This window comes from Saccostrea cucullata, unplaced genomic scaffold (genome assembly GCF_032062105.1).
Source record: "Saccostrea cucullata isolate Sc308-1 unplaced genomic scaffold, CSIRO_AGI_Scuc_v1 ctg1326, whole genome shotgun sequence".
Classification (NCBI taxonomy): Eukaryota; Metazoa; Mollusca; class Bivalvia; order Ostreida; family Ostreidae; genus Saccostrea; species Saccostrea cuccullata.
Window position 1 is genome coordinate 185,001 of NW_026930693.1, and position 11,501 is coordinate 196,501.

The 11,501-nt window shown below is 33.0% G+C and overlaps 1 protein-coding gene across 1 annotated transcript; it reads right to left on the reverse strand.

The window, feature by feature from the left end:
• Nucleotides 1-1,776: 1,776 nt before the first annotated feature.
• LOC134229638 (uncharacterized) lies at nt 1,777-10,138 on the reverse strand. The gene is made up of 3 exons (XM_062711390.1): nt 10,017-10,138; nt 3,025-4,471; nt 1,777-2,732 (listed from the first exon to the last, which is right to left on the reverse strand). The coding sequence occupies exons 2-3, from the start codon at nt 4,461-4,463 to the stop codon at nt 2,480-2,482; spliced, it is 1,692 nt and encodes a 563-aa protein (XP_062567374.1). The 5' UTR covers nt 4,464-4,471; nt 10,017-10,138; the 3' UTR covers nt 1,777-2,479.
• Between the last annotated feature and the right edge of the window lie 1,363 nt (nt 10,139-11,501).

Consider the following 11,501-nt stretch of genomic DNA (forward strand, 5'->3'; position numbering starts at 1 on the left):
AGCATTATAGTCAGTCAACTACATTTCACTCCCTAATTCTATACACATTAATTATGTAGCAAATATATGTATGTTTTATCCACCTCCCAACCATTTATTTTTGTCTCTACAGGCAATAAACTCGCTTGAAGTGAATTTCCAGCAATGTAAAAAATAATTTTAATCAAGCGAGTTTATCATTGTAGAGACGACTATAAAGGGTTGGGAGACGGATAAAATATACAGATTAGTTAAATAATGTGCCTAGGATTAGGGAATTAAAGGTAAATTAATTGACCGATGCTGGAAAGTGGTGGAATTCTCCCAAAAAATATTGGGCCGTAAATTGCACATTTTTGCATTACTGGATCTGTGGCATTATGGTCAATGAAAAATATATAAAACCATAACGCTACAGATCTGCAGCTAGGGTTTCAGCCTTGTGTTTTTCTTAGATACACTGATAAAAAGAAAGTAACAAAACAACTTCAATTTAACTTTTTAAAAAAATGAATGATAACTCCGGTCATCTAATTAAAATAAACTGTTAGATCCGCTCGCATACTTGCTGCATTAGTGGAGCAAGTATGCGAGCGGGTTTAACATCTAATTTTAATTTATTTAGATTGAACTCCGGACTCCGGATTTTTTCATAAAGTAAAACACTCTGTCATATCTAGAGGGGAGAGGGGTTAGTATTTTTCCGCAAACTTTAACCTACGCCATATCTTTTGAACCATGAGAGGTAGGGACTTCATATTAAGCATGCATACTCCATTATTTAAGTTCTTTCAAATGTCAAGGTCCTTGTGACCTTGACTGTGACCTGTAATAGCTTTTCCGTACCTTTGCCATAACTTTGAACCATGAGAGGTTCATGAAAGGACTTCATATTTGGTATGCATACTCCTCTAATTAATTTATTTCAAATGCATGACACCAGGCAAGGTCAATGACCTTGTGATCTTGACTGTGACCTGCTTAACAGGCACGTAGCATCGATTTTGAAAGGGGGGCAGGCAAAGAATTTTTTTTTTACCTGAAAAATTTGACAAGGGGGGGGGGGACTTTTTTCAATACCAATTCCTTTCAATATCCAATTTTTTAACCTTACACTACTGTTTTCCCTTCATATTAATTTACTTAAGTGTCAAGTAGGGAGGGGGGCCAAACAGCCTTTCAATATATATTTTCAATAGTAAAAGTAGTGTTGGCAAAAAAAGTGAGGGGGCCAGCCCCCCCCCCCCCCCCCTATTGCTACGTGCCTGCTTAAAAAAGCTTTTTTCACAAACACATCTTATCTTCTTCAGTTGTGTGCATAGGTTCCTCATCAAAATGTGCACGACAGAATCACGTCTGAATAAATTAAAACTAACCTTTTATAAATATTTCTAGTCTCTGATACTACAAGAGAAGTGAGTTTTCATTATTGTTTACCTGCGTTGACGATATGACACCCCCCCCCCCCACACACACACCCTTACACACTCCCAGGTTCACAAAGCCTGACCTTATCGTCCTGAAGCACCCCTGGATCAGTCATGTATCAAGTATATCCCGGGGAAAACTGAATTTCCTTATAAGTATATGTATATTTGTTTGTAGCTGCAGAACTCTCTCTTTATTACCTGTGCTGACAGTATGTATTCCCCCTCCCCGGTTCACAAGGCCTGACCTGATCCTCCTGAAGCATCCCGCTGTATTGGATCAGTCATGTATCGAGTAAATCCCGGGGGTTACTAAATTTCCTTATAAGTACATGTATATTTGTTTGAATATTATGTAAAACAATGTATCTTTTAAAATAAATTATTTTGTTTATTGAAATATATGTACATGTAATATATAATTATAATTTTGAGCCTTATATAAAACATTGAATATACAATAGCATACTTTATACATGTAAGTTAGACATTAAGGTAATTATGGTTATCATGTTGCTGATTCTAATCATATGAATGACATTGTTTATTTATATTTAATAAAAAACAAAACAAAAGACAATAAAAAAAATTAATTCATTAAAAAAATTAAAAAGTTGGATGGAAATTGAAACAAATAAAGCCTATTTTTGATGATGGTAAAAGTATGATAAGAATTTAAAAGGAGAAAAATATTTCAACTAAATAAATGTAAAACAAATTGTTTAAAAATCCCAGCTTGAGACATGTTAGACAATGAACAAAAATCTTTATAGTTACTTGGTAGTGGTTTTGTGGGCAATTTGTTTAAGAAAGTTCAAATACATATTTTCACCGGTGAGGTATTTATCTAAAATTATCTTTCACACATACAACATGTATAATGGTTTAAAATCATGTAACAAACATGTATTGTTATTCTAGAGATAAATACTCTGTGGCCTATGTAAATATTACACTGCTACATAACGTCACTTGCAGTACTTCTCAGTACTTGATTTTCATTACTTGCCTATTACTCCTTTGAGTAACAGATTGTCATTTGTATCTGTACACAGTCCCCCGGGATTACTCAGTCACTGCAGATACTTGATTTTCTTTACTTGTCTGTTTCCATGAGCAACAAACAGATTGTCATTTGTATCTACACACAGTACCCAGGGATTACTCAGTCCACAGTCTATGTAACGGAGGAACTGTCCATCCTGGTCTATGATGTGGACACACTCATTGTTACAATCAGCTGTAAGGATGTGACTCTGACTGTCTGTGGTGATTACTCGTGGACTGAATGGTTTGTTCTTTGGAGCAGGAGTATGTCCAGTGTATCTGAATTTGATCAACAAAATATAGAAATTTTAAAAGTTTATTCATAATTTTTTAAGAAGAATTTACAAAAGAAATATAATTTTTGTATACTGTATATATATCATGAATATATAGAATTGTAAAGTCTTTGACAATACTAATTGATATGTTACTGAAAATAATTGTACTTTATTATCATGATTATGGACAATTTTATATAATTCTGTATAAGGAGAAGACTATCTGAGTTGAAGAACATTTTTGTCTTATCCTTTTGACTTTGTCAGTAAAATATGTTAAATTCAAAGTGTACCCGAATCTCAGTTTCCCGGCCTGATTGACCACCACTACTGCGTTAGCTCCACTGTCAGACACACAGATATCCAGGTTCCTGTTCTCAGTTATGTAGTATGTGTTAAAAAGACCAGATGAATAGAGAGGTTTACCTTTATCATCAAACTGAATGGTTTGTTTCTCTGTGGAGCCAGAGTAACGGACAACTTTTGATTGTTTATCATCATCACTTTCCATGGTAACCAGGAGGTCATCAGAGAAGGTACTACAGACACCGCGAGGTTTCCAGTTCTGTAGTCTGATCAACTCCTCTATCTTCTCCTTCTTCACAATGTTCACCGTTCTATCCCAGTGATGAGTATAAACTAGATCTCCACTTTTTGACACTGCTATGTCACCTGGTGTTTTCCCTGACTTGGTTCTGATTGACTTGAGTAGTGATCCCTGATTGATGCTGTAGAGGTTCATTGTGTTGCTATTTCCTCTTGTCCAGATTTCTTCATCACTCAGACAGGCCACATTGTAGAGTCCATTAAATGTACCTGTATATCCAGTGTCTATGGTGGTGACCGTCTCTGGTTCATCAAGCAGCTGTTTGACTGGAGGAGAGGATCCAGCTTCTAGTGATTTCTGTGTTGTCTTCATGCTGTCGTCATGTTCATCTGATTTTAACGAAATTGTTTTCAAACTAAACAGTTGGTCTGCCTGCAATTTCTTTGGGGTGAATTTAGGAATGGAAACTGTAATTTTTCTTGGAAGGTTTGTATACCTATCTAGGGTGGAAGGCACACTGAATAGGCTTGAAATATCTGTAGATTCCAGAACACTATCAACTGAATTGATTTCATCCTTGATGTCAGACATTGTCTTGTTTATTTCATCCAGATGTTTCTGTAGATTTTGTAACTGTGTGTTTTTCATCTCATCAACTTCAGCTTTAAGTTTCTTGACAAGTTTGTCAATTTCTCTGTGCCAGTCCTCTCCATGTTTTGTTATGGCTGTTGAGAGATCTCCATATTCCTTTTCTAACTGACTCATTCTGTTTTGTACATCAGTGGCAATGACCTGGTAGTTTGGATAAATCTTTTCTTTCAGTTCAGTTTGTTCTTTGACGAGTTTATCCCTTTTCTTGTCTCGGATTTCCAGGATCCTTGCTCGTTTATGTCCGAGATGTTGATCCGAGGCAAGACAAATAGTACAGATAGGAACATCACAATGGGTACAGAACATCTTACATGTTTCTTCTTCATGAGACGTGCATCTGGGGTGAATAAGAGTAGACTTATTTTTGTTCTTAAAGTGAACAATTTTATGAGGTTTTGAGAGATCAGCAGAAAAGTGTTCTCCCACACAGGCCTTACACAGGTTGACAAGACATGTATCACAGTGCATCTGTACCACAGCGGTCTCACACAGGTCACATTGCATCATGTCCTGGGCACTGGTACGGGGGTCCATGACTCAATCTTCAAAGAAAAATGTCAAGTTTTCAATTTACTGTTAATAGCCATCCATGTTCATACTTTGAATCAGAATGTCTTAGATAACATGGATAAATAAATTCTGCACACAACCATATCATTCTTGAAGGAAAATCATGTAATTTTGAGGCCTAATTAATTTATATACCATGTATATAGCACAAGCGAATTTAAGGGAGGGGGTGGGGGGTTAGGGGGCTGCGCTCGACCCCTCCCCCTCCCCCTTTTGTGTCCAAAATATACATACAATATAATAAATCTAGTAAACCACTGCATAGTTGACATGGTTGACTTTATTCTCTTTAGAGAAGTGGACAAGCTTTCGCCTACATCCACTTCTCTTCGCAGGCAGTCATATTGTTATTCTGGAAAACGTGTAATTGAAGAACCGGAGACGGCCTACACTTTAACTGACATTTCGTCTATAATATGTCTGATTACACGTAACAGACTTGTAAAAATAACTATTTCAACATAAATAAAGTCAACTGTCACAAGAAAACCAACCTTTACATATCTTTTATCTATATTTACAACTTCTCAATCCCGGATTTAAACTTATGCTTTTCTACCATGGCGAATTCGAAAAATGTGAAAATTCAAAGTCGGATAATTTGGAAAAGACTGGTAATACTATTATAATTCTACCTTTCCAGAGAAAAGAGGCTGAATAGATTTAAAAACCAAGTACAAAATAATAATTGAACAAAACAGTAGGAAATAATACATCGTTAAATTTAATATAACAGATAATTCCTACCGTTTCATTATGACTTAGTAAAAAATATTTCCAATTTTATCCGAATTAGATTTTTTGTAATCCTTCTAGAGTTATTTGTTCAAAATTTAAATCCGGGATGGAGAACTTGTGTAAATGGATTATTAACTCATAAAGGTTGGTTTTCTTGTGACAGCTGTGTGCAAGTACGTTGAAATTATTTATTTAACACGTCTGTTACTTTTTATCAGACATATTTCAGACGAAATGTTAGTTGAAGTGTAGACCGTCTCCGGTTCTACAATTATACCGGTAACTGGAAAAACCCGAAACCCCCCGATTTTTGGAGAATACCCATACAGAAGGGGTGAAACCCCAATAAAGTGGTGGAAACCCCATAGAATTGAATGTAATGGGGTACTATAAGGCCTAAGGTGATGTTTAATTGAATGATATTGACATCCGTAAATTTTTATAGCCAATTTTACCTCAGAATCGACGGGTTTCTTCTTGTCTTCATATACTGCACACCACGCCCGATCTAAATTCGCGATCGCTGAAGTCGTTTCGAGTAACATGAGTAATCCGTGGAAATAATTACTGTAATCTTGATCAATATGAATATTATATTATGTATGAATATTATTTTAAAAAAAAATATTTGTAAGGAAACCTTAAGAATATAAAAGAAGTATGAAATATTTATCATGTTGAAAGACATTACAGTGCAATGTTTAATTGATTTTTTTTTTAAGAGTTTAACTAGTCCATTAATCAAGAAATAAAGTCATTTTTATAAATTCCAATCATTTATAATATGTAATTAAATTAAATTAATTAATGACTGAATCTGTTCATGTAATTATCATAATGAAAGACATTACAGTGAAATTTTTAATTAAATATTTTGTTTATGAATTTTACTAGTCCATTAATCAAGGAATAAAGTAATTTTTCTCAATTCTAATCATTTATAACATGTAATCAAATTAAATTAACTAATGAATGAATTAATTTATATAATTTTTAATTAAGGTGTTTGTTTTGAAATGTTTTCTTCTATGTTTAATAATTAATTTTTAAATTCAGTATTCATTCATTATTATTTTCCAGTTACTAATTTTTTGTTTTAATGTTTTTGGTTCTGTTTTTTTTGGGGGGGGGTGTTTTTTTTTTGTTTGTTTGTTTTGTTTTTTATGCAGGTAATAGAAAAAAATATACTCATTGATATGAGAAAGCAACATGTATCCATTACAATGAAATTATTAGAATCCAGGTCTATGAAATAAAAAAGTCTGATAAAAAATAATAAAAATGTGCATGTTGCATATGTGAATCCTTGTACAGTTGGCATTGTAACATTATTGTGAGAATATTATTCACACCTCAGCTAGCTCTGTTGTTTTGTACTAGGATAGACAGGCACCCCTGTGTGTGTACATGCACTATATACACAGCTGTTGACACTTGGTCAACTTGATAATAAACACCTTTTGTTTAAACACCTGGGTTCCCAGCTAGTCTGACCAACCCCCCTCTGGCAGGGCATGTGTATATACACTGAACCTTTACTATTCTCAATTGTTCAGTTATGCTTTACAGAATTTCATTTTAAAGGACGTTAGCACACACATAAGGAAAATATGAATTTTGATTATTTTGATAATTCATGACAAATTTATAAATAAAGACCTTTCAAATTAGTAATACCTGAAAATATTCATAGTTTCCTTATGTTCCCAGCTTTAGCCCACGTGGAGGCCTCCTTAATTGTAGAGCCATGATTTGAATTTTGAAATAGAAAAATATTAAAGCAAAAGGACTGAAAGATGACCAAAAGATAAAAAGAAAATAAAAAAACTTTTATTAAAAAGTTTTTTAAAAGACTTAAAGATACTGTATCATTATTCCTAGTCAATCTTTTGTTCAAATATAAAAATATTACAGCCAAATGAAAGTAATATACATAAAATAAAATAACATTATAAAAATTTTAGAGAAAGGAATTTATAATTTTATAAGCAACATTTAAAAAACAATTATATTCCTAACCTAACCTAACTTAACAAAACACCAAGCAGTATTCACTGGTCAGCACCCGTCTGGCGGGGGAGGAATACTGCCTGATACCAACCCTACTCTAAGTTCTAACCTTAATAAATAATTGAGCAAAGGATGGCTGATATTTAAAGACATGCATGTTACAAAGATTAAAAGTTTTGTCAACACCTAAAATTGTCTGTCCACTGCAACATAAAGTTTTAATGTCAGTAATTTCGTCTTCTGTGTATAGGATAAAACATGGTGCTTTCCCCTGATCTCTAATGACTGCATGACTCCCTCAACTATTACCCTTATTACAAGGCACCCTGTACCCATCCAAGGTCCTGCATCAGCTCCGTCAAATCCAGCACCAATCCCGACAGCAGCTTCATCAATTCCTCCACCTGTACCCGTACCAAGTCCTTCAGCAGCTCCCTTAATTACTCCTACTTTTTCTGAGCTTCCTCTGTAGTAATTCCTACAACTCCTCAGGCACCTGTTCCATCTATTACTTATTCAGAACGAATTGCGGTAATTAATTGGTCAAAATCATGTGTTAGAATTAGAGAATAGTGTAGCAAATGGTTGTGTGAATTTTACGTTGCTAAATAATTATATTGAGTACAATTTTTTAGTGACAAAGATACTAGCTACAACAAAAAGCTTTATATTTATAGTCAATCTTTTGTGGAAGAGCAGTTGAATTTTGTCCAACAAAAGTGTTTCTGCAAGTGGGAGAAAAAGACATTAATTCATCTTCTTTGTCAGAAATAGTGTTAATAAATCCAAAACATTCTTGAATAGCTGTTAAGAAAAGATTCTGTTCAAAAAATATTCATTGGAAGTCTGTTTAGGCAAATGATTTAATTGTGGAACCATGAATCCAGGAAAGTACAATAATTTATTCTACGGTTTTTGACATAAATAAAGCACTACAAGGGAAATATGGAAATTCTCAGTATATTTGAATAAAAACATTTGGCATGAGAATGGGAATAGTTTGAACAGCGAGGCAATGGAAAATTTTAGTCGACAGATTCAACTGGCGATGAAATGTAAAATTACATAAAAGACCTATGCTTGGAGAATTGATCAAATATTTTCAGTTCACTTTCAACCAGTCCAGACTAAGATTTTTTCATAGTTAAAATTCAATCAAAACTTCTGCTATTTTATTTTGTGGTGTAATTTTTTTTTTACTTTTCTTTTCTTTTTTTTTTTTTTTTAATTTCATATTTGTTTTAATATAAAGACAATTCAAAATGTAAACAACTGAAATATTTAAAGCATCTGATTTTTTTTTCTAAGAAAAGAACAGAAAAAGGTTACTTTGAAATAAAATATCTATATATTTGAAAATTGATATATTCTTTTAATTTACTATTTCTTTCAAGGTATCAGTATTTTCATATTTTGACATTATGATTTATTTTTTGTTCTCTTTGTATTTTACATATAAGTAATTATTATTTTTATTCTAAATTATTATTGTTGCTTTAAATTCAGAATTTATCTAAAATCTCAAAAATAAGTTCAGTATTTTCATATTTTGAAATTTATCTAGTTTTTTGCTCTCTTTTTAACATATAAGTAATTATTAATTAATTACCATTACTATTTTTTTTAAAAAAGTATTATTGTTCCTTTGAAACTTTTGGATATTTTTATATCTCTTAATTCAGAATTTCTCTAAAATCATCTTAAATTATGGCTCTACAAAAAGGAGGCCTCCACATGGCTAGAGCTGGTTACATTGGGATAATAAGAATAAATAGTACACAAATTCATATTTCATTAATGGCTAACGTCCTTACATTTTTTGTTAAATACTTATTACATAATTAATATTTTACTATTATCATTGTAAAACAAATATAATTGTGGAAATTATTATGAATTATTTTATTATTATCTATACAATAATTATATTGACAAACAGCTCGCTTCGAATTTAGATCGGGCGTGGTGTACGGTAAACTCGTAATGGCGCCCGATTTCCGTCGATTCTGAGGTAAAATTGGTTATAAAATTTACGGATGTCAATATCATTCAATTAAACATCACCTTAGGCCTTATTGTACCCCATTACGTTCAATTTTATGGGGTTTCCACCACTTTATTGGGGTTTCACCCCTCCTGTATGGGTATTCTCCAAAAATCGGGGGGTTTCGGGTTTTTCCAGTCACCCCAATTATACCGTTTCCAGAATAACAATATGACTGCCTGCGAAGAGAAGTGGATGTAGGCGAAAGCCTGTCCACTTCTCTAAAGAGAATAGGTTGACTTCACTGAGTGATGACCACTTGCGTGTATGCATGTTTGTATTTTATTATTTGTCTTTATGTATGTAACATGGTTGTATGCCAACATGTTTGGTGAATCAGGGACCTAAATACTAACTATAGTATATTAAGGTCCCTGGGTGAATCAATGAATAAAGAAATTAAAATAATTTATTTTTTGTTTGCCGCTGTGAGCCCCTATCCCGAGTATTCCCGACCCTAAAACTGCTATTTCAAGTATAATTTATAAAATAATAAATTTTTAAAACAACAACAAAACCGATTTATTAATCCTTTATATCTTTTCTGGTCACAAAAAGCCCCCCCCCCCCCCACACACACACCACATCCACCAGGTTTGAGTGGTGAGCTGGGGTGAATATAAGATTAAATGGCAATATGACTCACTTACATTAATTATACTGAATACACTAGTATACAGATATGGAATTTAATAATTCGTTCTACTTCTAAACCGAAGACAAACCTTGATGTGCAGTAATGGCGGCCGCGCTGACGCTTCGCTGGTCTCTGCATTTGTACGGAAACATATTGGTGCCATTTTGACACTTTTTAACAATCTCTACCCAGAGTTATCGTTTCACTTATGTAGCGAAGCGAACGAAAACTCTGGGTAGAGATTGACTTTTTTTAAGGAATATCCGTTCCTCAGCCAGGTAGGATAGCTCCAAAAACTACGCATGATATTGAATTTGAAATGCATCAAAATGAAGCTTGAAAAAAAAAATAAATTTCACGCAACAGTTTTCATTTTGTTCATCTTTATAAGATTTAATGTTTTGCGACGTCTTAGAAAAGTCTCATAAAAGTTGACATTTTTACTCTATTAGAGGGGAAAAAAAATAATGCAGTTTTTAGAGAAATAAGATTTTCTTGAATCCAGCCTTAGATACCAATGTTTATTAGCATGATATGAAATAATATGTGATTTGTGGTGTTTTGCAATGATAGCAAAAGCCTTTTACACTATGTTTTATAGAAAACATGATGGAAACAGAAGAAAAAATGCCAAATAAGTATAAAAATCATGATAATTTTTCTGAATGCCTAGAAACCTATCGTTTTTTTAACTTAAAATATATTTATTGATTAATTTGCCATTAGAAAATGCAATGCTGATATTTCCAATTTGCTTTTTCTGCAAAAAAATTGAGGATTGTATTAAAAAGTTCCTCAAAGTTAGAGAAATATTCTCCCTTCTCCAAACAAACAAAATACGATATTTAGTTATTTTATAGGCCTTTTCTGTTCTTTCATAGATTGATCCAAATACTACTAATATATAACACTGGGGCTTCCGTACAACATAGACCTAGTTATTATGTTAATTACTTAATTTAGATAATTTTAATTTAGATTATATTAATTTGGACTATGATATGATGTTAATTTTGAATCACAACTTTACAATTTAATTCAGTGGGGGGGGGGGGGGGGGCACAACCATACATTTTCAGTTGGGGGAGGGGGCACTCTCAACTACCAAAATTATCTTTATAGCTGCAGAACTGTATAATTATATATTGAGAGACCGGAGAGCTACAGCTCCACCCTTAGAAAAACTGTATATTTATTAATTTCTCACAAAAAGTTGTGCTTAATTCTGGATTAATTCTTCCAAATTCTTACCTCAATAGCAAAAAAAAAAAAAAAAAAAAAAAAAAAAACTAAATTTAAAATATCCTTACCCTGTTATAAGGTTTTCTTGTTGTTGACATCTGCACGAAGCTCATTCGACCGAATTATCTTGCAAACTAACATGACAGAATACTAGTTAATAGAAGAAATTTTCGATGATCTCAATTTTAGTTACGAAGCGCTATTAACAACAATTATAAGGAATGTTTTATTGTGGAAACAACCAAAGAATACGTTAGAAACACATGCTTAGTACTATTCTGAGGAACTGTTTTAAAATCATGGAGAAATAAATCGAGAAAGAGCGCACTTT